The following is a 27,598-nucleotide window of genomic DNA, read 5'->3' on the forward strand; positions in this document are numbered from 1 at the left end:
TCTGGTCTACTCTTGAAAATGTTACTGTTTCAACTATTTTTCTTAGAAGTATGATTTTTAAAAAAAACCTAAATAGTTATACTGGCAAAATCCCTAGTATGGATACCTTTATACTGGTATAATTATTTCCCTTCCCATATGGGAATAACTCTACCGGTATAAAGCACTGAGATAACTGTGTCCACACTAGGAGGGTTGTGCTGCTTTAGCTACAGTAATATTGTTAAAATGGTACAACTTCCTAATACAGACAATGCCTTAGTACTGATCTGTATCTAAAATGTGGGTAGACCTGGCAGCATTGCTCAGGGGTGTGAAGTGTTCACACCCCTGAGAGATATTGTTAGGCTGGCTTAAGCATTGGCATAGACACCACTAGGTTGATGGAAGAATTCTTCTGTTGATTTAACTAGTGCCTCTCGAAGGGATGGATTTACTACAGTGACCAAAAACCCCTTTCTGTCGGTGTGACAAATGCCTATGATATAGTGTCATAGCTGCAGTATGCTGTAGTGCTTATAGTGTAGACATACCCTTAGACTCCTTTTGAAAATCTCTGCTATGTTATCTGCTCTATATAGGTTTGCCAGATCAAATCATTCATCCATCAAGTCCAATATTCCACCTCTGTTGTTGTCAGCACTGATTACTTCAATGGGATGCAGAACACTCCACCCCTTTGTGCAGTCCAGTGAGGCACTTAAACACATGCCTCATGTTAAGCATGAGGGTGTTCCCACTGAAATCAGTGACACTATTCAGGTGTTTAAATTTAGGCATGTGCTTCAGTGCTTTGCTGTATCAGGGCTTTATGTGAGGGAAGGGATGACTCCTTCTTAATCTTTGAGGCAATCACCTCACATACTGAAGAATGAGATTTTATGACTTTAACATGCAAAAAGTCCAGAAATGATACATTTGTCATAAAATTATATAGCAGTAGTTTTTTCAGTGCAGGTACAGTGTTTGACTCAAAGCCACACCATTGAATTTAATTTTTAATGTTACAAATGCTCAAATCTGCCCCCTTCCCTCCCACACTTTTTCCATCTGTTTCTTCGTATTCTACCCCCACTTGAATTTCTGAGCTTGAAACGTGCCAATGTTTTCTGTAGGAAACAGAAAAAGGAGAATAGTTATGGAATTTTATATTGGCCTGGGCTACTAATGTATCCTCTTGGAGTACTAAGTGGGTTGTTAGCTGAATTCAGCAGCCTGGGAAAGTACTACTGATGAACATCCAGTCAATAGGATTTCTCACATATGGTTCCTTAGAGTATGATGATAATTTGGACATCTAGCAAATCCACAGACAAAAAACCATGTAAATATTTTCTAATGGAAGGTGCCAACAAAGACATCCCTGCCAACACATGTCAAAACTGCCAAAAGATCTGTGCAGATGGGGATTAAACTTTTTAGCACTGTCATTTTAAGAGCCTTGAAAGGAAAACATTATTTAAACATTTTTCTTTAACTGAATTTAACTGTCTGAAAAGATGTTAACGGTAGATAAAACTAATATACTGTTGTTAGTGATACTGACATATATTCCGAGTCTACACCTTTTCCTTTTCATTGAGGTCTGTGTCAGACATCCTGAAGAATAGTACAGTTTTAAAAAAAATTGGTCTTCCTTCTCAAATGAAATTTGATGATTTGTCTCCAGTCTGATAAAAGAAAGCATAGGTTAGTATATTGCTTTCTTTCAGGAATTCTTAGTTTTGTTTTATAGGCTCTTTGAAGGTAGATGATGTTTTAGATATTGTAGTGATTTCTATGACTCTTAGGAAGAAAGCAGTTAATAATAATTTGTTTCCTTTCAGCTCCCCTGTGTCTGCTTTCGTTGTACAGGTTGCATATAACAGCTAGTAAGAGTAAAATGTACTGAACCTTAAACAAATCTATTAGGATCACCATGGCAAGAAGCTTGGAAAATGGCAGGAAAAACGAACAATGATTTTGTAAACCTTCCAAAGGTCAGAAAAAGGCTTTCAGTAAGTATGCAGAGGCTAGAAATCAAATCCCATTTCCTATCGTAAGAAACCAGTTGTTTTAGCAGCAGTGGTTAATGTACTGTATGTGAAAGATTTAAGACTAGTTGGAAAGCTTTGCTTCTGTTTTATTAGGCTGCTATTGAAAAGCCAACAGCATAACTTCAGCTAGGTGCTTTGAGATTTCTTAATGGGCTGTCAAGGGCAAGACACCAGGTCTGTGCTATACTAGCTCTTTCCTGTACATTAAAACAACAGGGACCAAATGATCATATACAGAAGTATGAATTACTTGATGCTTTCTCTGTTCCATATGGTCAGCCATGTCTTTGGCAATTAATCATGTACAGAATCAGTTGAGTGGTCTCTGAAGCATTGAAGTCAACATTTAGTTGTACCTGTGCCAATGGGGCAGTGGGGGTTGCAGGCGTAAAATAGCAGGATGAAGAGCTGCTGGCGCCAAAGTCTGAGCAGCTGGCTTCTATAAACAACACTTTTTCCCTCCTCACCTTTTTCTCCCCCCACTTTCTTTGACAAACATGAACCATTTTTCAACATCATCCAAAGCCCAAAAGTTGCTGAGTGAAACTTTGCTATCTAGCATGGTGGACTAATAAACAAAAGGATGTCAGTTGTGTTTAAAATGTCCAAATTGTTGGCTATAACTTGAAACATACTGGCTAATTCCATCCTCTCATTGAGAATGGGGAGCATTAATACACTCTTTAAATAACAAAAAAGTAATTGCTTATGAACTACTACTAAGTTCTTTGCTATATACTAATGAAATAATGTTAAACAATGTGTCTTATAGATTTCAAGTTCATTTTCCATAAAAGCTACCTTGTTCCAGCTGCACAGACCATCAGAAGCCTTCTTGCAGCAAGTAATAGCATTGTAACTAATTAAAATAACAAGAAAGACATGCAGTAGGGACTGAAGCAGCTGGCTGTGCTTACACATGTAATAACACCTGATTTTTCTCTTCCTCTATCAGTTATGGATTATTGATAGTTGACTGTTGCCCTGGAGTGGACAAGATTATAAGGACTCAGAAATTTATCCTGCTGATCTATTTAAAAGGCAAATGAGTAAATTAAATCTTTACTCGTAGAGGTGAAAAACGCATTTGTTGGCCGAGTAAAGTGGGACTGAGAAACAAACTGTCCCAAGTGCCACTTTAGTTCAGACTGAAAGGGTCATTTGTTTGCCAGGATATTAGGCATCATGTCTCTGGTTATGCAGTTTTTCTAAGTATATGTGTACCTCCTTGATAAGTCTGTCAAGGAAGAAAAATATATAGCTTTAGAAGAAAAAATGTGAGTATGAAATCTACTAGTTCAAATACCATGATTAAACATTGCAGTGGCCCAATCATATTGTAATATTCTTGCTTCTTTGTATGGCATCAATATGTTGTTATAACCATGTTAAGAAACCAAAGCTTAGCTGTGTTAAGACTGGTAGATATATATCTAACTTGTGAATGCTTATCTAAGATAAAGGCCAGGGCATGGTTATAACACAGTTTTATCCAATACCATGTTGTTGTTTGATTTCATTAGTAGGGATTAGAGGATGATGATTTTACTAACAAAATCTCATTCTAGTATGCATGTTTGAGGGAATTGCTTTGGTAGCTACCACCTTTTAGGTAAGTAGAGCTTTACCTTCAGCTCTGCCTTCTTAGTAGGAGATAGGCAAAGGGCGTAATTGCTCAACTCAATCACTAATTTAACACAGAGGGCCAGATTGTCAGCCGGTCTGAACTGGCATAGTTCTATGAAAGTTGATGGATGTGTTTTGATTTGCACCCGCAGAGCATCTGGCCCATTTTTTAAAAGACAGATCATTTTGGCAATTATCTAGGAAAGCCCTATCCATTCCCATAAATGGCCCCTAGTATTAAAAAAGGGGAGATCAACACAAAGCGCTAATAGTGCTATATAAAAAGACACTACACACGGTAAGATAGCCAGTGACTTCCCAAGCAAGTGAAATGTAGTTTGTATTATCTCTTTGCTTAGGTTGTCCAGGATATGTTTTCGCCAGTTCAGGAAACAGAGGAAAGAAAGTTTCAACAATTCGTAAACATTAGCACCCTCAAAAGCCTCTGCTAACAGAAGGATGAGATAAGGCATGCCATAGGACTGCTTGCACTGTTTGTTTATTCTGCTGCCCTGTGGTCCCAAGTGTTTTGAAAAAAAACTGAGCCAGTGTTGCGTCCAGTTTAGAAATGTAAAGGCTTCACTCAGCATCGAAGAAAGGGGGCCTCAGTAGACAATTATCTGTCATTAAAGATGATTAACTGAATGAAGACAGTGGGTCAGCCTTTCTTTGATGGGATGTGCAACTATAGGAATGTTCAATAAAAGGCTGTCCTTGCCCTTTAGAACAGGGGTGGTATCGACTGGGTTTTTGATGGATTTTTATCAGTGTTGATGTGAGGAAATGGCTTTCCCAGCTGATAACATCTTTGACCAAGTTTCTTGAACCTTTGACCTTTATCAGTCAGGGTGCATTGGACCCCTTTCTAATCTCTCTTAGACTTTGTTAGGATTTTTTTTTTATGTAGGAAATACTTTGAAAATACAACGTTATTTCAAAAAAGGAGTATTTTACATTTTCATTTCACCTTTGGCTACTGTTTTGTTGTTAGAATTTGGAAATTTTTACTAAGAGAGCAAATAGAATATATCATTCAGAAACATATAAAGACTATGTTTTATATCCTGCACTCAGACCCCAGGTGACTTGACTGACTTCAGTGGTATTAGATAATAAGTAAGCTATACTTCTGTGTAGTGTTATTGTGAGCTGCTTAACAGTGCCGTTTCACCCCAGAGCTAGCGGCATTTGTACCTCATCAGGCATTGTGAGGTTTAAATGTATGTGAACATTTTGAGACACTCAAATGAGAGGTGCTGCAGAAGTACAGATGTTGATGATGGTGATTATTACATTTTCTTCATTGACAAAAGCACTGCTAAAACCCACTCATAGTGTCAAACTCTGAGTAGACTGAAACCCCATCCAATCCTACTGAAGTCAGTGGAGTTACTTGCATGTAGTACTTCACGTTCATATTTCCGAATGACAAGTTATACTTACCCTCTCAGTAAAAATTAAATTACTGCTAAATTGCCACAATAAAACTGCATCCTAAAGTGAAATGAAAATGCAATTGTAGGGGAATTTAGGTAGCAGAATGTAATTACCCAAGTTGGAATTTGTCCAGGACATGAGGGTTAACACCCCTACTTTTACTAAAAGCATCATTTGACCTGAATGTTTAGAGGACTTTGACTGCATCTTCACTACTGCAGAGCCCCAAACCCTGTGCAAAAGCATGGCTTTGTTACTGACTCAGAAAGAAAAGTGCTGCTAATGGATTACTTACATTATCATTTCCTGCAGAACCTTCCCAGTATTGAACCAAGCAGTGACCTAGACTATCCCTGAATTTCTTGTGAGATCTGACATGTGTTGCCACACAAGTGACATGACTGTAATTTGATTGCACTAAAATATACAGAAAAATGATTCTCTTAAACAGTATTGAACATGTTATACACAGATAAGTATAAAAACTGTGGGGGTTAAAGGGTATATTTATCTTGAAAGTCAAGTGATGCATGTTTGCATCCATAAAAGTGTAGCAGTCCCTTATAATAATGTTGGCACATACCACTGATTAGAACCTCAGCAGTGCCAGAGGTCCTTCAATTGCAGCTGAAGAAAGGGAAAAAGCAAAGGTAGTTTTGAGTCACTTTTATGGCTGCCAGGAATCTATTCTAACTTTTGCAAAATTTAGACCGGCCTCAGAGCTGCTTTAAATTATGTGTGGCTGCAGTGACTCCCAGATGGGGATTGCCGGAATAGGCTGACCCTAAGACTGGTTAGGATCTGGGGGGGAAATGCATGCCAGGGAAATCCCAACTGACAATATTCTCTGCCCTTCTAGCTGCTTTGTGAGGTCAAAGTAAGTAACAAGAATCTGGCCTCCTATGCAGAGAAGGCTTTACTTGCACACATGCCCTTTTTTCATTTTTACAGGGCTCAGCTCTCTTCCTACTTGTGCTACAGACTTTGTGTAACCTTAGGCCAATCACTTACCCTCTCAGTAACAGTTTCCTTTATTGCAAACTGTGTATAGTAGTGCCCGCATATCTCAAAGGACAGAGGGGCCATGTTACAATGAGGATTCTGTGCAGCATTCTGGCTAATGCACGCTTCATCAGGAAAGATGCAGTTTGTGCTTCTTTGCATAAAGCAAAATTCTACTGGCTGGAGCAGAGAGGGAAAGAGTGTGGCCATGCCTTCACCCCAACCTTTTCTTTCCTTTTAGGGAGGCTGGCATTGCTGACAGCAATAGCAGCAGTGACTCTGCTCCGCAGTGACAGTAAGCCAGTTATTCAAAGAGGTGTACATGCCTAAAAATGCAGAGAGACACCAAGTGAGGTTTTCCAAATCACCTAAGCAGGATAGGTGCCTACCTCCCCTTGAAATCAATGGGAGTTATGTGCCAATCACAACATAGCTCTTACTATTTTTATTTTGCTATTAAAATTCATGCTGCTCTTTTAAATTATTTAGATTACCCAACTATTAATATGATAATTAATGTCATCTGCTATGCAATTCTCTTCCTGCCACGCACAGAGTTCCCTGCTGGAGTGGTGTTGGCATATCCCTCACCAGCAGTGGGTTTTGGAGTTAATACCTCATTGAGCTAAATGAATCAGTGCACCTCCTCACAGCTATTGCTTCAAGTTCAGCCAGATATTGCTGCTTTGGTTACACTTGAGTTGTGTTTTCAAACTTATTTCCACTGCCATGAGAGCCAGAAATTTTCTTTAAATGAAAGATTACAATCTGGTGTAATCACATGACTCCAAGTGCTGGGGTCCTATGCTGGGACTGAATAACGTCTTATAAAAATCAATAAATTGTTTGCCATGGATTTGAGGGTTTCCCTGCATGGACCTGCAGAGTAACTCTCTTGAAATTTGGGTTTGTTGTATGGCAGAGTGGATCAGGTCTTGGTTAAAGTTATACTGAATATAAATGATTGTGAAGAAGAAAATACTGCAGTGTAGTCATGGCTATAGAATAAGACTGCCACAAACTGAAATGTAATATGATCTCTGGGGGCTGAATGTTTATCTTATGACTGAATTTCATTGCATTTATAGTTCCTGACTGTGTGTAATTCATTTCAGAAACTGAAAAAAAAATTGTTTATTTACTGCCTTGAAACGTGATTATTCGACAGAAAAGAGAAAAAGGGGGAAAAAACAAGGGTATCACAAACAAAGAAATTCTCCGTACAAAGATATAGTGCAGACAGATAGATTGAACCTGGAGTCCGAAAAAAACAACAGTGTTACTCTGCAAACATTAAAGGAAAAAATATATTAGGAAAATAATTGCTAATAATTATTTGTACAAGAAAGCACAAAAGAAAAGGAATCGTCTTGAAAATGAGAGCAAGAATGTACAATATCTTGTGTTACTTAAGGCAATGAAGCTTTAAGGTTTACCTTATGTGCCATGTACATTGATTAAATACCAAATGTATGGTGGCCATTTTTGACCATCATTTACTGTATTGATTTGTCAGTAGTGGAACTGTAATAAAAAAACATTGATTTACTGTCCTTATTTGCTTATGGGCTTTTTATTAATTTTATGCTTTTGTTTCCTATTTTTGGATTATAATTTTTTTCTTTAAGACAAGCCTGGTGCTCTGTGAAGTTGGAAAAGAGGAACGAACCATGGAACAAAGAAATGAAATCATCAGCTGCTTCTTGCCACTTCTTACAGAACGACAAGAACTACGCAAAGAATGGACAGTGAGGTGAGAGCCCTAAGGAAAAGGAAAATATAGTGAGACCTTGAAATAAAAAAACCACATAATCAACTATTTTCATAAAGAAGCACATAGAAAAAAACAGCTGGCAAGTTTAAAAAAAAAAGAATATTACTGTTTGCTATTTCAGTTACATTTCTGTATGAATTAAATAGTCAAACGATACTATATATGATTTCACAGTTAATTTAGCAGTGTGATGTTGTATTACTATGTTGATACAGCACAGTCTATTCAACTGATACCCTGATAAATAGTATGCCCACGTAAAGGGATGCTGTCAATTTAATCACACTTTGTCTGAAAAGGTTTTCCCTCCTATTGTTACAAATAATACCCATTAATGGATCATGGTTGTGATAGGGTCAGTATAAGAACCTGAACAGAATAGAATAGTACTATGGCACAAACTCAGTCAGTAGATGTGTTGGTGCTGATGCTTACAACCACACAGAGTCCAGATAACATCTGTGGGACTCCATGTGGGCAAGTCTGTTCACAGGATCAGAGTCAATAGCTGAAAAAGGCTGAGGGAGAAGTCTCCATTTTTTCCTCTTCAGATGGCTTACTTTTTGTATTTGGCAACACGTTAGTGAATCAGTAAAACTGCCTGTACACAGTAGTCAATTTCCCCAGTTGCGTGCATGGAATTTTTAGGTGACAACAGAGGAGAAAAATATGAAGAACATTTAAAAAAAAAAAAAAAGGAAGATGCAATTGCCAAATGACAAAAATGGCTAAGGAGATTCCAGGATGCATGCAGTAACTGAAACTACTTTTAACACATTTTTTAAAGTTGCCTAAATTTTTAGTTGACAGTGTTCCTTTATCTATGATAAACACTCAGAAATGTATTCAGTGGGATGCATTTCAGTGACAATCGATAAATCAATATTCTTAGTCTGTTTGAAATGCCATGCCTATTCTTCTTGGCAAACCTGTTTATAGCAGATACGTTTTGGTGTTAATTGCCACTCAGTGCCACCTTGCTTGCTTCATTCCACTTTCCTGCGCTGGTAATGGCTGCTAGATGAGTCAGTCTTACCATACCATTCTTAGATCTATAATCTAAAAGCTATAAATGTATGCATGCTTTAATAATCTCTTGTTCCTTCTTGTTTTTAAGACAATTTATTAAATAAACACAAAGATCTACTGCAAAAATGGGCCAAATTCTGCCTTTGGATATGTTCACACAGCTTTCATTAAAATCAGTAGGAGTCCTGTATTTGCATGTAAGATCAGACTTAGGCCTAATGTATGTATTATTGTGGGACTTGTGGTAATCAGGGTAATTGCTTATAATTGGTATGAATTTGTTTCCAGTGGTATGTTCCAGTTAAGAGAATTCTTTTGTATTTTTATGTAGTGCTTTGTATGGATACTGAAAGTTCTGTGGACTTGACCTCAGTTATTTCAAAAAGTCAGTGGTGGCAGCTGAACCAGACATTTGATTGGAATTGCTACTCTCAATATTGCTGTACTGTATGGGTTCTTGAAACACTTCAGAAACTCCATGGATTAAATGCTAGAAAACAGTAACAATTATTTGAACAAATTAACGACCTTGTCTACTAAGATTTCTTCTAGTGAGTAGGGGGCTGTGCATTATTATATTAATCAGATCTGGTCTCAGAATGCAAAATACCTATCTAAGTGTAGTTTGTAATTTCCTCACCTTACGTCACTTGGTACTCCATTTAGTTTCCTGCTTTCTAAAGATTCTCAAGGATGTTTTTTAAAGTCTCTGATGGTGCATTATTTGTCTTATTAAATTAAACCAAATGAGTCCGGGGGGAGGGGGGGGGTGTATCATTAGTTGAAGAGATCTCAAAGGGCTTTTCTTCACTTAGAACACTTCACTCTTCTTTTGTTAAACAAAATAGAGGGCTTTCTAGAGACAGGGAAAGAATAAAGCATTGTAATGAATGGCATGTCTTCTTCGGGTCCATTTAGTTTAACAATAATTTCCTAATATATCAAATCATCGGGTCATGACAAAAATGACTTGTTTGAAGGAGTCTGGTTACATTGTTTCTGGCCTTTGTTTACTACTAACAATTTAATCAGAAGCTGGAGCCAGCACTGGTGTGGTAGACAAAGTCTAGCCTCTGACACAAAAATGCTAAAGTACTTTGGGGGATGGGAGAGGGAAAGCTTAGAAGCAGACAAAGTGCAGGCCTCCTTAAAACTAAACACCTGAAAGAAAATTTCAAGAGCATGGTGTCTTGAAAGCTCAGAAAGAAAGTGTCCCTTGAGTATTAAATAACCATAATCCTTTTTTTCCATTTGATGTTTCCCATCCCAGTGACCTATCTAAGAGTCTCATCCATATGATCTACATAAACAGACTGTTACCGTACACCTCACTTTACCTCATCAAAGCTTCAGCTAGATGTCTGGAATGAAGCATTGACTATGGTAGCCATCAAGCATGCGGTGGTGAAAGTTATAAAACATCCACCGCAGTGCTAGCAGTGCTGGCCATGTTTTAGAGATCAGTCTATTGTGTACTTTGGAATTACATGAGAAAAATGTGCTTGGACAGGAAATAATTAGCACTTGTCAAAGGGCAGGCAATAGGCAACCGTATTTTACTTTCAGCAGGCTATCAGGGGATCAGCTAGATTAGATAATAGATTTTTTTTTCCTCTGGAAGTTAAATACAGATGACTCTAATTACCTTACATTGCACATTAGAGAGCACATTATGAACAGTACAACTTCAAGAAATTTAGGTCAACTAACAGAATAGCTGGCAAAAACTTTACTGTGCACTTACTGTACTCTTAGAGTAATGTAGCCATTCTATTGTTTCAGCAGGTTCACTTGTGGCACTCGTACCTTTATTTAAAAAAAAAAAAAAAGTACATGGTTGGAACTGTAACACAACTATAAGGTGACTGTTTTTACAGTGCTGTGAATCTTCCTCACAGAAGTATCAGGACTTCACTAACATGTATTTCTGTCTTAATCAGACAAAGCATGTCACAGTGGATGTTGTTTTTAGTTATACCAGTGTTTCTGCGTAATGACTGGCTGAAATTACAGTGAGTTTGTGCTACAGCACCAGAGTTCAGATCACACAGTAGTACACTGAGTGTTATGACCTGCCATTTTGAATACTGGTAACCCCTAAATAATGCTATCCAAACAGGTCTTTCAGGGATGCAAATTCATCTATACTGAGTGGTGATGATCCAAAATATCAGGTAGGACTATGGGAATGTGCTCTAAGTGTTAACAGAAATGGCCCAGAGTTTCTAAACGTTCACATTTGTTTATACTGCTTGATAGTGTCTGATGGACAGGTTGTTATAGCTGTTAGAGAGCTGCTCAAGCCCTTTGAACTGACCCCTTCTTGACCTCAGCTTCCAAAAGGTCAGTCTTCAGCTAATAAAACAGGGGGAACCTTAGCATCTACTGTAGTGAGCAGAGGCTAAAAAGAACAGCTGTGAATTTTGAACTGACCATGCAAACCCGTGCAGGTTTTTTGGGGTCACCATATGATAATGAAAATTATTACTAAATTATATGGGTGTTTAACTGCAAAGTGGGCAAGAGAGGACAGAGTCTAATGTATTGGGTTTGATAAATGAAGTGTGAAGTTATCCATCTGGCTGTAGACAGCTCTTTTTTTCTACAAAAGGGAAACATTTTAAAATAACCATGGTACATATAGAATCATTGACCCATGCGGAGAGCTGGAATAGATTAAGATTTAATGGTGACCATGGAAGAAATTATCATTTGAAAAGTGAGACCAAAGGGGTGAAAAGTACAGTCCAAGTATGGCACCTGATTCATTTTTAGGACACTGTTAATATTTTAATAATGTTGTTTTTATTTGCTTATATATCTTTTTGAACATAGTATACATTTACGATGTACATGGAGTAAGTAGTAAAGTAGCAAAATTATGTCATGTAATAATAGTTTGAAAAATATTTGCTTGAAATTGTAGAAGTGGGTGTTAACACCTTTCATGTCCTAGAAATATACAAGAGAACTGTACAACAGTTTGAATACAAATTCATGCCTCTCAGTCCTCTTATAAATAATATTTTTATCATAGATTTATACTATGTTTTCTTAAATATTTGTTGGTCTTGCTCCTTTTGCTTTCTGTTCATTTTTGGTGTTACTTTTGCTACATTTTGTGAATGGACACATTTGTTACCAAATTGTCACTAAGAAATCAGCAATATGTTTGATTTACAAAACAAATATTAGTTACATATGCTCATACTTTAATGTTGCTATTTGCTGGTAAAATTGTTTATTTTTTTTAATTATTAAGTTAATTGTTGTAATCAAACGTCTTCACTGAAATTCTGCTTTTGTGTAAAAGTGCACTATTACGAGTCAGATTCTGATCAGTTTACCCAAGTGAAATCGGCAATAAACTGAGATTAGAATCTGGAACTGTGTTGTCCAGTGTTTGGGAAGAGGAACATAATGAAGTTACAGGTCTGATTGTAGGGAAAGTAAAATTATGATGTTTATTAGTGTTTACTTGTAAAAATAGTAATACTTACCCAAATCCTGAAGTCTGCACTTTAACAGTTGTGACTGAGTGAAAACAGAATAAAGATTTAATAAAGAATTGGGACCAAAGTAAACAAAGAATTCCTTTGGTTCATGCAATAAACATAGCAGAAAAGTGTTAACTGATTAAATCTTGTAAGAATCAATAGCTTAAATCCAAGTTCCTCAGCTCATTGAAATAATACAATGAGAAAATCCATTTTATGAGACCAATAATACAACTCACAACATTTGATAGACAGGTCACTCTATAAGAGTATCTTTGTTTGTTACTTTACACTATGTAAAAGGTGTGTGTGTAAAGTTTTTGTTATGCAACTATTGTCAGTATGTATTTTTGGCTTCCACTATTCTCCCAGCTTTGCCAAATTTTTCATTGTCTAGCCCCTCATAAAACAAAACAAACAAAAAACTGTTCCTGACACTCTCACCTTATCTCTAACTTTCTGTGTATTAGAAAAAGTACTTGGAAAAGTAGCCCCCTCTAATTTTTTCAGTCATCTCTGACTTTATACTTGATAGGATTCACTTTGGGTTTTGCTTTGGCCTGTTCTTCCATGTTCTTTCTTCCTTGTTATTTTCATTAAACTTATTCCAAACTATGGATCATGCTCCCATATTGGACTTCTTCTATAGCTAGGCAGCTGTCTCTGGTTCTTTCCTGTTGTGGTTCAGCAACTTTCCTTACTCCATCTCTGGCTATGACTCCTCCTTTATGCCAAGATTCTTCCTCTGCGGAGGCCTACATAATTCATTTTTCAGGCCGTTAGTCTTTTTTGTCTGTTTCCTCCATCCTAGTCATTTATCTCTACGTTTAAGACCAAGCACTTTATCCTCAACTGCTCATATCTTTTTGACTCCCTTTGACTCATCTCTTTTTTGACCTGTCCAAGTGAACATATGATTTTTACATCATCGTTCAGCTTAAAGATTGAAGAGTTTCCTTTTAAGTTAGAAGAGCATTTACAAACATTTTCCATTTTTTCTATTTTTCCTTAGATCAGACCCCTCCATTGTTCATTACCTTAACTCCTTGCTTAATTTTACAAGCTTTGAGAAGTGTGAGTTCATCTCATAGGCAATGCATTGACTTTCCCACATTGCAACTGGAACCAGAGAAGTAAGACAGGCCAAAGTTTAGAAAGAAAGTAGCAACTCATGATGATCATATCAGTAGTTAAGAACAAAAGATTATCATCATGTCCTATGAGGTTATTGAGAAAATTGGCAACTGGGTGTATGGTGTTCTATCGTATCGTAATCTAAACCCCATTTGGGTTCACTGATCTCCGTGTGTGCATCTATGAAATAGGTCCTCCACTCCCAAAGGATCAGTAGTGAGCCTGGATGCCAATCTGAGGGATGTGATGGTCTGAGTGTGACAGAGGTATTATTTTCACCCCCTATTAACCACCAAATCCCACCCAAAAATTTGATCCAAGTTTTTGTGTAGATCCTGAATGCCTTTTAAGTAGGTCTTTGGTTTTCAAGGCTTCCATAAAATTCCAGGCCAACCCAGAAGAGAAACTGTGTGCCTGAACGTGAAATTCACCCAGAACAATAAGTCTGGGTGTCTTCGAGACCATGTGGGTCAAAAATTAATTTAGCTCAGATTGAAATTCTGAAGTGCTGTACACTACAATGCCATTTTAACCATATTCTAACCTCTCAAACAAGGGTGAATGTGGTTTTGAAATTGGGCAGTTCCTGCAACCGAAGTAAGGCTGCATATTACATACGAAATATATTTGGTCCTGTCTCAGAACAGAGGGAAGGATTAGATGACCGAATTACCTGTGTCTCTCACTACACTGGAATTACCTCACCATTTATCACTCTGCTTTAGTGATATCAGAAATATTTAGACTAATAGATATACTTAGATTGTAAACTCTTTGTCTTTTGTTTCATGTTTGTACAGCACCTAGCATAAAAGGGGTCTGGTCCAGGACTGGGGCTCCACGGCATTACAGTAATAAAAATAATAATGTAAAGCTGAGATTCAAGAAATGTTGTCCATGTTAACGGTGACCTTCCAAAAAGGCTGTGAGGAATGAGTGTGAAGATTTGGTTTATTTTGTTGGTTCATGACATATGAAGAAGGTCCTAAAGGTTTTCTTTTTTTCCTGCTTCTTTTTTTACATTAGAATTTCAGTTCTGGTCTACCCTGGAAGACACTCTGGAAGGACAGAGAACTAGTAGTTATGCTGTTAGCTCACTTGGTAGAGGCCTGTGTTGTGGATCTAAAGATCCAAACCTTGCTGGACAGAAAATATGGTCCATTGGTTAAGGTATTAGCCTGGGCCTTGGAAGTCCCAGGGCCAATTACCTGTTCTGCCACACACTTTGTGTGTGACTTTGGGCAAATCACTTAGGACCAGATTTTGAAATGTATTTTTGCCTCATGGGGGTTTCAAAAGTACCTAGGTGCCTGTCTCAAATATCTGGCCCTTAGTCTTTCTGAGCCTTGGTTCTCGATATGTAAAATTAAAATAGCATTCCTCTACCTCGCAGGGATGATGTAAGGATAAATGTATTAAATATTGTGAGTTGCTCAGATACAGTAATAGGAGTTATTTAAGTATCCAAGAGGGACAGATCTCAAGTATCTAAGACACAAAACCTGATTGAGTACAGGGGAAATTATTTAAAACCCTTAGTTTTTGTTTCATTAATGCCTGTTTAACTAATATGGGTGGGAGAAAAATCTCTCTGTAGGAATTCCTTCTTCTTAAATTCAGAGCTCATTCTGCACATCTCTGGCCAGGTCTACACTTATGTGAAAATTCGGCGGCAGTCAATGAGAGTTACACAAGCTGCGCAGAGTAGCTTGCGTAACTCCCGTCGACTTTGTAACTCCTCTTCTACGCGACGTCTTCACTGCGCTGGACTCATGGGAAATGCATTCCCATCGACGCAGTGCTATGCCACTTGAGGGGGTGGTTTTAACATGTCAACTTCCGGATCGATTGAGCGAGTCTTCACTGACTGCTCAATCAATCTGGATAGATCAATCTGATGGCGGTGAGTTAGCCGCCGTCAATGAAGATATACCCTCTGATACCCCCAATAGGCTTGTCTATACTAATCCATTGCTGGCAATGTGTGTCAGCATCAGGTGCAGTTGAACTGGTGTTGAAGAAGTGTTACCTCTAAGTCATATTCACCATTTTGGAAACTCTGGCTAACAAATCTCCAAGATAAGCAAAGGAATAACAGACTTGACTTTTGAATTTTTTTTTTTTTATTATAAAGAAGCAAAACTTTCAAGCCTCCACTACGTATCATAAAGCAAACTTGTGGAAAGCATAGTTTTCTTAATATCACTTATTTTAAAGCAAAGGTATTTTGTGGCATGGACACGGTGGCAGTGCATATTGTATGTACGTCGTGAAAACTCTGTAAGATAGTTTGAAAGTCCAAACTTACAACTTTTAAATGCATTCACAAAACTCTGAGACCTCAGTGAAGATGTGAGTCCTCTTCACGTTATGTTTGAGGGTCAGCTGTCCCTGGTGACCTTTGCCCTCTCTTCATTTGGTTATTACCAGAGTTCTTCTGCTTCTTGTGACCCTTCCTGTTTTCCACTTAAGTCTTTCTCCTGTGTTTCTTCTATTCACAAGCCTTTGAACCAACCAAGCTTGGTATCAGTAGATGCAAGTACTCTAAAGAACAATGGAAATGCTGCTTGATTAAATACCTCTGTTTTACAGTAATGATTTTTTTTTCTTTGAAACTATCTTGACCTACCCTTGAAAAGACTTTGAGCCTAAAAGCAGTGGCTATTTACAGATAACCCTGTATTCTGGCTTGTGATGCAGTCAGTTCAATGAAAAACTTCAGTTGATGCAAAGAACCATACAGATTCAGTACGAAATCCATTGAGAGGACTCACATTGTATGGCATTTTAGGGATGTCTCTTGTAAAAGTTTGTCACAAAACTTGAGCCTGAGTTACTTACTCTGTTTTTTATGAGTCTCACAGGCTCTTTCATTACAGCAAACTATACAAACTGTTTGCTCTGAAGGCCACCTTATTTCAATTTTAGAAGTCACACTTATGAATAGCATAGACAGCCATAATACCCCAAATTTAGACAAAAATCATATAGTCATATAGAAATCTTTGTTGACACTTTCCTCCTTTGATTCCACACCCCCCTTTATGTATGTCTGCCAGGTCTTCAAAGACAGATCCAATTGCCTGGCAAGTGACACAGATTTAGCCTCATTATAGTATGATTAAAGTTTCCAAGCCAAAAAGCAGTGTTGTAGATTCAGACAGCCTACTTTTTACCTAATGGAGAATTTAATGAAATTGCTGCAGTTTAGTAGAATGCACTTGATGCTCATTTTATGATGGAAAATGCCTATAATCGCTTGTTAATAAAATTGCATAATATTATACAGTGATATGAATTTAGTTCATCTGGACAAGGCTTTAAAGTCAGCAGTAGTGACAGTTCCTTATTTTTATAAGATTTTATGATTGCAGTGCAAGAAAGATAGATAGTGCTGGTTTTCTAGTGATTTGGCCACAATTTACTTAGTACCACTTGCAGATATGAATTCAGGGAACAGAAATTATGGGGTTTCCAGGCTACAGGATGGTGGAGATGGAGTATATCACAGAGGTGACAAATTTATAATCTGTGGAGACAGAGTGTTAGCTACATCATCTGACAGCTGAACCACAAAGTGGCATTAGCATCAGCTGTCATCCTTCTTACTACAGACAATGGTATCTGCCAGAGGCAGAGGAGGAGGAGAAAAGCAGGAGTGTGTGTGTGTGGGGAGGAGGGGTGGGGGGGGCAGAAGGTCTGTTGCAGTCCAGCTAAAGAACTGGCATTTCAAGCTAAGGATGAGGAATGACTAGCCCAGTGAATGAAAGAATGTCATAGATTTATTTTGAAACCATCCAGTGAGATTTCTTACTTTCCTTTCCCCATAGCAGAATATCCTTTATACCTCAGAACCTGGTATCTCCATAAAACCATCTCACAAATTTAGTACAAATTGAAACTTTGTCTAAAAATAGAAGTTTGAGATTAAATGAGTCTGGCGGTGGAACTACCTTTTCTTTCCAAGAACTGATTCCTTATCCTATGGGGACTTTATTGTTAATGTTATTAGAGGTATTGTTGTCACTTTTAAATTCAGCTTAATGTAATAGAAACCCAATTGAACTTTGAGGATCTGTGTTATAAAATCAGCATATAATATTAATATGGAAAAACCATGGGATAGCATGGAGAACTTATGTGCAGTCAGCCAAATTCTGTGCTATTCATGCCATTTCAAAAGATGTAAGTGAATATAAGTACAGGACTTAATCCTTGAATACTGTCAGTCTTGTGTGTTACTAAAGTTTCATCACATACATGGGACTTGATGACTTTGGGGATTAATAATGTGAAGCACAAAGCCTTTCATCTCCAGTCACTAGATCAAATATGGTTCAGTTTGGTAGTGCCAGAATGTTATTCCCTTCGGCTTGCTATTTGATGGCCTATGTAAAATGAATTGCTTCATCAGCTCTAGTAGGCAGGTGTGTATTTAATATGCCACCATCACAACTGATACTAATTTATACCCTTGCTGGTGTTTTCAGGGAAGCCAAAAAATCAAATGGATGTAGCAACTGAACATGTCCTCAACACAAGAGGTGATTCCTCCAGGTCAGGGTTGTGACAAGTTGTTTTTCCAATGAGCGTGGGTGCTTGCACTATTATTGTCTGCTCTGTACCATCCATATGGAGAGAGGACATCAGTCTGTAGTCTTCTCCATAAAGAACTTTTACATGCATTTTAAAAATGTGTGTGTATAAATATGTGCAGATATACACATTTATCACACATATACTAGTGATAGTCATGTTACAAATTGCAAGGATCATGTCAACAGCAGTGGACAGGAAGGGAGGTGACTTCTGTCTGAAGACCAGAGGCTGGGTTTCAGGCCCAAGGGAATGAGACAAACAGCAAAGAATTCTGTAGAAATATAATCTATTGTATATTCCCTGTAATTACAAAGATGGTATCTTTCTAGCATTTGTGCAGTTTAAGGTTAGATATGTCATTTAAAAAGATATGGACTAAGGGACCTCTTACATAAGCTGTATCGTTTCATGTCCATGACCTTAATGTCATGTAGGGATTGCCTGTATACCATGAATGAGAAAAGAGTTTAGGGACTATAAAATGGTAGTGGAAAGAAAAATACTTTATAACCCACTGAAACTTCTTGGGATCTTTGCCTACAGAAAAAACCTTTAGAGGGAAAGCAATACCTTTGAATCACTAACAAATAGGCTCATGAGTTCCAATATCACTGAAATGGTTCATATTACTACATCGTGTATACTAGGAATTACCTTACCTGGGCTGAATTTGAAGCAGAAATAATGCATGGGCAAGAAGCATATTAAAAAATATTAACGAAGAGCTTTGTGGCATCTAGAAAATGAATTGCAAAATCACAAACATAGGTAGCAGGAGGCAGACCAAAAATAATTTCTTAGAAGACAGAGGCAGTGAATATGCAGAGTATAGAAAAAGAAGTTAGGGGAAAGGGTTAGACAATTAAGCCCAGGGGTGGTGAGAGCTTGGAAGGAGAGAGGGAGAGAGAGAGTAGCTTGGTAGCAGAGAGAAAGAGTTCTGAGAATTTTTGGAGCTGATACTGAGAGGGTATATCAGATTCACTGAAAGATTGGCTAATTTTTTTATCAGTTACATTTGCAAGGTTGCATTAGTGTAACTGAGGTTAGAATTTGGCCCAAAATATGTTGTGTATAGAACTAATAATTTATAAAAAATAATTCATTGGATCAGTTTCACCTCTTTCTCTGCATATTGTCTTTGAGTAGATTGAGATCTTCTCAAATATATTCACTCTCTGAAATTATTTGGCAAATAATTTAGGAAAAGCATTTTTGGTCTGCAGATTGTCTGTGGAAAAGTCATTACAAGTATGTATCTGAAGCTGAAACCATATTGGTTAGTTTTGATTGAACACACAGCTCATTTAATAGGTATCTGCTTCCTGGTTGGATGAGAGTAACTATTTAGAATTGGGTTCTTGCATGAATGTGTGACTATGATTCAGAATTTTCCTGCCGGTAAATTAATTTGCTAGAATATATGTGACAAGTGAACAGAAAAGCGTGATACAAAAGCAGTCAAAAGATTTTTCTTTAAAAATAGAAACAAATATTCACAATTTTTTTTCTGTATTCACCCATCTTTAGTTTTCCACTAACCTGACCAATCTTGACTTGTGGTAAATAAGAGATATTTTTTTTACTATCTACTAATAGCACTCTGAGCAGCATTTTAATAAAGGTTATCAGTTGTGAGGATGGGTTTGTCTGATATTGGGGATATATTTATATATCTTAAAAAGCTAACATGTGTCTTTCAAGAGTCTGTAGATCCTTTAGTAAGAATGATTTTTGACCATCATGGTCAAGGTTGACTTGAGAAGATGCCCTGGAGATGAAAGGTTAACCATTTGTTCACTCTATAATAGATTACTCATAATTACTGTACAGTGTGTTTATCTTAGCAGACAATATACCGCACATGAAGAGTAGTAATTTTATTTTATATTAGGCCATCCCCAGTGTGTCTTAGACATTTCCCCTTCAATGTGTTTTCCAGGTAATAGATAAAGCCTACATTCAGATGTCAGTTTTGTGGAATTATAGAATGGAGGTTAGTTTATTAACAGCTTTGCTTGCCTGTAGGTGACACTGTTGCACCATTTGTCTGAATATTGTCTAATATCTTGTCTAGGGACAAAAAAAAAGAGTTGCATTAGAATAATTTGGAAGAGATTCAAATAAATACATTGCATTAATGGTTCCTTCAGTCTTGGTTAGAAAGAGGAGTATTAGGTATGGGTGGATGAATGGCATGTTATCCTTTCCAAAGACGGCAGCAGTTTATGAAATTATTTCTGATTAATTAGCTCACTAGCATCTCTACTTCTGTTCAGTATCCCCTTGACGGGCAAGATGCTAAAAAGATCACTCTACAGTGTTTCTAAAGGCTAATGTAATAAACCTGGAGGATAATACACTAGTGGAAAATCTTAATTCACTACTAAGTTGTGGCAATATAAAAGTAAAGTTAAAATGTTCTTAGTCACGCAAGTCGTTTAAATTAATAATGTGTGCCATTAAGTGAAATCTCAGAGAGGATTTTTTTCCTACAGGAAAAAGGATACTGCTTACTGAGAAAATGAAAAATTCTATGAGGCTTGAGCAATCATCTATCTCTAAGCTACAGTGTTCATACTGCCAGATGTTCAGGTGCTGCTGCTGCTTTGACATGTATATCTTTTCCAGGCAGAAAACAATATATACATCAGCCCAGGTGCAAGGTGGCCTTGCCAGCAAATCCACCCACTTCTAGCTGTGACACTCATCCACTCCCCATCAGAATGTGTACATTAGAAGAAGATTGTAATTAACCCCCAGAAAAAATAGGTTTCACTAAAGTGATGTGCACAGTAATGATATCGTTAGCTTCCTTAATTTCCAGTTTCACCATCAATTATGCCACGTGTTTCATCCAGTTGGTGCTACCCTTCCAGTGTTAATTATAACCTACAAGACTGTTAAAGTTAATTTTATGGCAAGCATATTGTCTCTTCAAGGCTCCAGAGCAGCTCATAAATTATCTTGAAGGTAAAATGTAACTTGGGGAACTAGTTATGAAAATTCCATCCATCTCGCTTAGGAGGTGCAGCTGCTACTGTCAGCTGCCTTGCTGCTGCATTGTGAAGGAATTATGGTGGGTCAGGTTTAAGACGCTAGGCCCAGACTGTCACTAAGGAGAGAGGCTGTCCTGGCCCTGTCAGAAAGTACCTTCTGCCAATCCCTTGTGGTTTCACTTTGCAGGCAGTAAAAGGCAGGCAGTGCAGGTGGATGGTCCCCAAGCTGTCTCTATTCATTACTTTACAGAAACTTGTTTTAGTTAGGCAGGTACGGAGACCTTTTCTCTTCACTGTTGTCATAATGTTAGGCATCATCTGCAAAGTGTGAGATAGATAACTCTATAAATAACTCACTGTTATGTTGAGGTTGTGGTGGTGGTGGTGATGTGAATGTGTATGATTAGCACCATACACACACCCCCAGTAGCTCACTGGGTTGTAAAATGATAGTTAGTTTTCTTGTAGGAAGGAGTTGGGTTTGGAGGAGCACATCTGTTCCTTTTTATTTCACATACACAATTTGATGAGGTGAGATTTAATTGCTAAGTAATTTGTATGAAAGTTCGGCATTAAATAAATTAGCATGGTTTTATATTGGGATTATTTATATGAAGTATATGTATGTGTAATTTTTTTTCTCACAAGAATTGCAAACTCTGTGTTCAAGCCCTTAGGGTTTCAAAAAAAAATTTATGACCAAGTGCTCACAACTAGATGAGACTTTCATTAAGTATATTTGTATAGTTACTGTAAATGCCCTTTTAGTTCTGATACCTCTTCATTTGAAATTCTGGATCATGTGTTAGTTTTGAAAGCTTTAAAGCTTTGGAAGTACCCCTAAGCATTTGTCTTTATTATCTAGAAGTCAGGTTTCCTGATGGGACAGTTTTCTCTGTACTTTCATACCATTCAAAAGCACCCCATATTTAGTCACTGGTGTCTCCCCATGTTGCCTACAGCTGGGAGGGCAGATGAATGAATGTTGAAAGCTGTGCAGTTCCATATACAGTCAGATGTGCTGCAGATGCAAATACACAGGGTCATTGTGAATGAATAAATGTTGTAAACTGATTTAAGGAGAAAATACACAAGCACAATAATAAAAAACACCAAGGACAGTGCATCACAAAATGCAGTTTGTTAACTTGTTTTAACAGCTGCAATTCAGTTTTTATTATTTTTGATCATTTATAATGTCCCATAGTAAATTTTTTAAAATAATGAAGATTTGGTAAGTGAGACAAAGCGGGGAGAGGAGGCATCTGCATATAGAAATTAATGGAAAGTTCATTAGTGAAGTGCTATTGTAGATTCATTGTTGCACTTTCCCCTTCCCCCCAGGAAATGTATCCATTCTTTCCCCCAAATATGGGACACTTAGGCATGTTATTCTCTTGAGAAGAAAATAGGATCCTAAATTTCAACCAGAATCTTAATCTTATCTATCTTTGTTATTCAGGGTTTATTCAGGATTATGCTTTTAGGGATAGCCTTGAGCAGGTGTGGATGTAAACTGCATCATCCTGCCCCAGAAGTATTGTGCCTCAGAGACACAATTCTTCCCTTCTTTCTTCCTTTCTTTGCTTGCAGGGGCGGAGGTAGAGGGAAAGAGAAGGGAGAAAGTTATTTATTTTTGGCATATACCATTTAGTGGTATATTGCTCCATCCTCCAGGCTCCTATATGTAACACTTTGCGTGACCAACCGAAGTTTGCAGTATAGTTGTAGCCATGTTGGTCCCAGGATATCAGAGAGACAAGGTGGGTGAGGTAATAGCTTTTTTGGACCAACTTCTGTGGCTCGAAATCTTGTCTCCTCACCGACAGAAGTTGGTCCAATAAAAGATATTACCACAGCCCCTTGTCTCTCAACTGAAGTTTGACTTCTGACCATAACTGTATAGAGATCATCCATCAGTGTCACCAACATAGTCCCAATGTTGTGGCTCAGTCTGCATGTTGGTTGAGAAGGATTAAGGATGTCTGCCCTGATTAGCAGTTGTTAAAGTTCAGTTATCACTAATTTTTGGATGAGTTTTCTTAGGAAGATAAGGTTGGGGACACAACAGTAATTTTTAAGATTGCTGTAGTCCAGTACTGTTTCAGAAGGACTGATCTGACTATTGGTAGGTATATTGACTTATCTGAAAAAGGCATTAATGAATCCTGGAGGCCTGATTCTTTTCTCACGTACATTGATATTACATCAGTGTAACTCCACTGACTTCAATAGAGATGCTGTTGATTTAACCTAGTGTGTAACTGAGACCAGAATAAGGCATCAGTAAATGTCTTTCAAACTGTCATAGGAGGGTCGGTCAGACTTCCATTTAATACTGTTTCAGGAGAGACAGATTTGGTTGGAAAAAGTATTTTCTGACTGTAACTTGTCATGAAAAGCTATCAGCACAGAATTATTGCTTTTTAAATATAGAATTTTTGTTTTATGCAACTGAAAAAGAAAACCTTACAGAAACAAAAGCACTTTATTCTGGGGGCCTGTATAGTCTGGGGCCAACTTCAAAAGAAAAACTATAACTTGGAAAGTGATTGAACTACTGATATTATGAAGCCATTGGTCATTTGGGAAAACATATTAAAGTAACTTTAAAAAGAAGTTGGGGAGGGAGAAAGCCTAAAAAGTGGCTGCCACCGAAATCTGCTGTCACACTTGAACAGTTTAAAAAAAAAATCACTGAAAATTTTAGGGTTTTTTTTGCGGGGGAGGAGTGAGAATGTAGCTGGATTGACATAATGGAATAAAACTGCACCAAAGGAGCCATTATATTCTGTTGGGTCAACAACCCAGGAATGAAATGAATTTTCTAGGTAGGGTCAGTAGTAAGTCAAAAACACTTTTGGGAAAATGCAATTTATTTAGAGTTATAGGCTTTTATTTAGGAATATTCAGTTTGCAAAACAAACTGCATCAGATGTTTTTCTTTGCATAAAGGAAAACATTTTTGAAATAGTATATATATGAAAATATGCATTTGCCCAGTGCAATTGAAGTCTATCAGAAATGTGTAAAAATTAAAAACCATTTTGTAAGACAAATATGTACAAATATTGAAAGAACTTAAACCAAAGTAATGTTTTTCCACAAATAAATATTAAAGCCTGAGTATTTGTCTTTTAAAGAAAAAAAATCACAATGATGTTCGTTTGTTTCCCTCAGCACCTAAAGTTAAACATAACATGGTGGCTTTAATTTTGGGATTTCTTATTTGGGACATGAGTTAATCATAGACTCTAGTCCACATATGAGGACCTTTATGTGCATGTGGAATTTGGTAGTTGTCAAGGCTCTGAAGAACACAGAAATCTTGTCCCTCCCATTAACCTCTTATTATCATCCTTTTTCCTAGTAGAATCATCAGGTTCTACTATGGGAGAAATTATTAGATTATTTCTGTTTACCAGTACTGCTAAACCTTTTTTTATTGTTTTGTTTTGTTGCTGTAGTGAGATGAGAAATACATTTGTCTCACTTACCCCTTTTCAGTATCTCATGGTTAATTTCTGATAAATGGATCTCGTAAGAGAGTCATTTTACAACTGGTCTTGAGTCAGAAGTTTAACATTTTTTTTCAGTAGGATTGTTCAAACCACATACATTCTGTGTAATTGTATTTGTATAATTTATGTTATATGGTCAAGAAACAAGACCTTCAATACACACCTAGGCCTCAGTCCAACAAAGTACTTAAGCATGTGAGTACCTTCAAGCATGTAAATGGTCCCATTGAAGGAACATACCTTGTAATAAAGTCAATGGAACTACTTCTGTACTTAAGTTACACAAGTGCTTAAGACCCCAGTTCAGCTAGGCACATTAAGGACATGCCTGACCTTAAGCATGTTCTTAGGTTCAATTGTCAATGGACCTTCAGTCAATGGGAGCTAAGCACATGCTTAAAAAACTTTCTTAAAGTGGATTGCTGAATAGGCACCTATGTACTTCACTGGATCAGGTTTACATTTAGAGATGTTTTTTCATTGAGTATTTCTATAAAGAATCCTGCTCTGTGTCTGTTTGGAATTCATGTAACTGTTGCACTTTTTATAATATCCTGTCTTTGTTTATGAAATACATAACGTTTTCCTCTCAAAATTTAAATTAATGACTAAACTTTTAAGCATTTTTATAATCATAACATAATTTTTTCCAGCAATGAAATGTGCTGATCAACCCTTGCTGGGCACCCTCAACTGTCATTGAAATGAAAAATATTAATCTAGGAATCCTTTTTACTCTCACCTCATTTTTCTTTTTGCTCCTCATCTGAAAAGAAACTTTAAGAAAACCACAAATTGTCAGGAATATTATGAAGAAAAAGATGTGTTCTTTTTATTTTAATATTTTTGTAATTACATATTGTATTTTATATATGCTTAAGTGCCATTAGGTGCCATAAATTATGATTTATGAATACTAAAATAGAATTCATCTTTAATTTTTAATTGGCTCTCTTTTTAAGTCAAAGCCTGATCTTTATTTAAGCACATTATTTTCTGTTTCACATAAAAATATGTACAAGATTTATTGGCGTTTGCATGAAAAAATAAAAGAATTTTCATGTTTTATAAGAAACTTAATACACTCTCACAGATGGTCCCGCTCAGGTGTGATTTTAATTACGAGATACAACAAAGCCCAGCACAGTAGGAAGTCTCTTAATAAATGTCCTGAGGCTTTTGTCTTCACATGTCAAAAAGCCTTTTTATTGAGTGATTAAAATATTTTCTTTTATTGGCTGATTTTAAAAATGAACAAAATGCTTGAAAGAAATATGAGGGCTTCCAAAGTTCAAAATGTGTCGATTTGAATTGTTTGGGGGGAGTGAAAAATAAAGTTTTGTTTTGGAATTATTTTTTCTTCCTCTCTGTAAATTGAGTTTTCAAATAGCAAGTGCTAGACAAATGTGTTGTTAATATATTTTAAAAAATGAGAGTACATGAATAATTTATTTACAAATGAAAATGTATTTTCTTTACGTACTGTGCTTGATTTTGGCTTGTCACTTTGTTTAACAGTAAAGAGCTAGGCTTTGTAAAACACTGTAAAATGCACACAAAAAAACTAATAATAACTTAAACCCAGCTATTAACATACAGCTTCCATTAATAAAACACAAATGATATGGTCTTATTGTTAAATATTAGTAATATGTTATAATAATTTTATACTGTCTCTCCCTTAGTGGGGAATTATGAGGACCTCTTGTTAGGACCTTGGTGTCCTGACATGGTTAATTATCCATAGAAAATGGTTATCAGCAATAGCTGTTATAAGTACCATAGCCTCACTGTTGAGGGCTTATTAAGTGTTTGCACTCTCAATGCAATGCACCTATGCACTTCTCTACAGAAACAAACAGCTGTGTTTTCTTTACTGCATTATGCATCACATTCAGTGTCTCGTTTATTATGGCAAAGCTAATGATGCAAATGCAAACCTTTATGTCCCATATTATACTGTGATAATATATTTGCTGTAGATATGTTAATTTAGCTTTCATAAGTCATTTCTCTTTGCTAATACATAATGTATCTTATTTAGAATGCTGAAGCTCTGGGGTTCATTATATGATGAGTGTATTTAAATAATGTTTAAAATTTTCTTTTGAGAGTCCTAAGAAATAAGCAGAACTAACTTATGACTAAAAATGCAGAAATTTCCAGGTCCCCAAATCCTGTTTCATAGTATCCAAGAACAACTTCTTAAGGACAAAGTTATTGGTAATCATTATTCCAAATCTGAGACAATGAAAAGGGTGAAAATAATGAGCATATAAAAGTAATATAGGTTGCTTTTTCTATGAGGTTGAATGCATCTCATGGTTTGGAAAATGCTTTTCTCCTTACATATGTAGATTTGGATTTAGCTCATCTTTTAATTTATTTGTTTAAAGTTAGCTTTTAAGCTTATAAGCTAATAAGATACATGTCTTAGGCAGTAATGCAAGAAGCCTACAGGCCCAAACCTGCAAGACATTAGCTTACACACTTAGCATCAGAAAGTCAGGCTATAAGCCTTAGCATAAGTAAAATGACCAGCAGTAACCCTAAATTTTAAATTGGCACAAGATATAATTTTGCAATAAACAGTTCTGCTGAAATGTTGTATAAAGTGCTGATAGGTGCCTACAAAAAAGTTGGTTGATGCCAGTTTCAGTATTGTAGGATAGGAACATCAGCAGATACTTAACTATACTATAGCAGGATTGTGATAGTGACCAATTGATGTATATACTAATAAGGTTAAGATAATTAATATGTTAACCTATAGAATAAGGACACCTCAACAATATGAGGGAGAGGAAATTAATTATGGGCAAAGGAGGCTAAACATCCTTATGAATATCATGAGAATCATCAGATCCTATACTAAGGCTAACCACAGCCTTAGACCATTGAGACCTCGACCATTGGATCACTTGGCATGCCAGAGACAGGATAGAAT

The 27,598-nt window shown here is 36.8% G+C and overlaps 1 protein-coding gene across 7 annotated transcripts in view; it reads left to right on the top strand.

The window, feature by feature from the left end:
• The window catches only part of FTO (FTO alpha-ketoglutarate dependent dioxygenase), a 308,286-nt gene that overhangs the window by 142,929 nt on the left and 137,759 nt on the right, over window positions 1-27,598 (top strand). For 4 of the 7 annotated variants that reach the window (XR_010920365.1, XM_067551224.1, XM_067551234.1 and 1 more), the window contains one exon: window positions 7,730-7,854. The exons of 2 other annotated variants lie outside the window; for them this stretch is intronic. Coding sequence is in view for 4 of the 5 variants with exons in the window: in XM_067551224.1 (XP_067407325.1) it covers window positions 7,730-7,854 (125 nt within the window). In the remaining variant the exon portion in view is untranslated. Of the gene's footprint in view, window positions 1-7,729; window positions 7,855-9,235; window positions 9,801-27,598 lie in introns of those variants that run through there. One more of the 7 variants, XM_067551243.1, reaches the window with a different exon arrangement.

The sequence above is a fragment of the Emydura macquarii genome, unplaced genomic scaffold (assembly GCF_026122565.2).
Source record: "Emydura macquarii macquarii isolate MOO-44397 ecotype Brisbane River unplaced genomic scaffold, CSIRO-AGI_Emac_v2 contig_295, whole genome shotgun sequence".
Lineage (NCBI taxonomy): Eukaryota > Metazoa > Chordata > Testudines > Chelidae > Emydura > Emydura macquarii.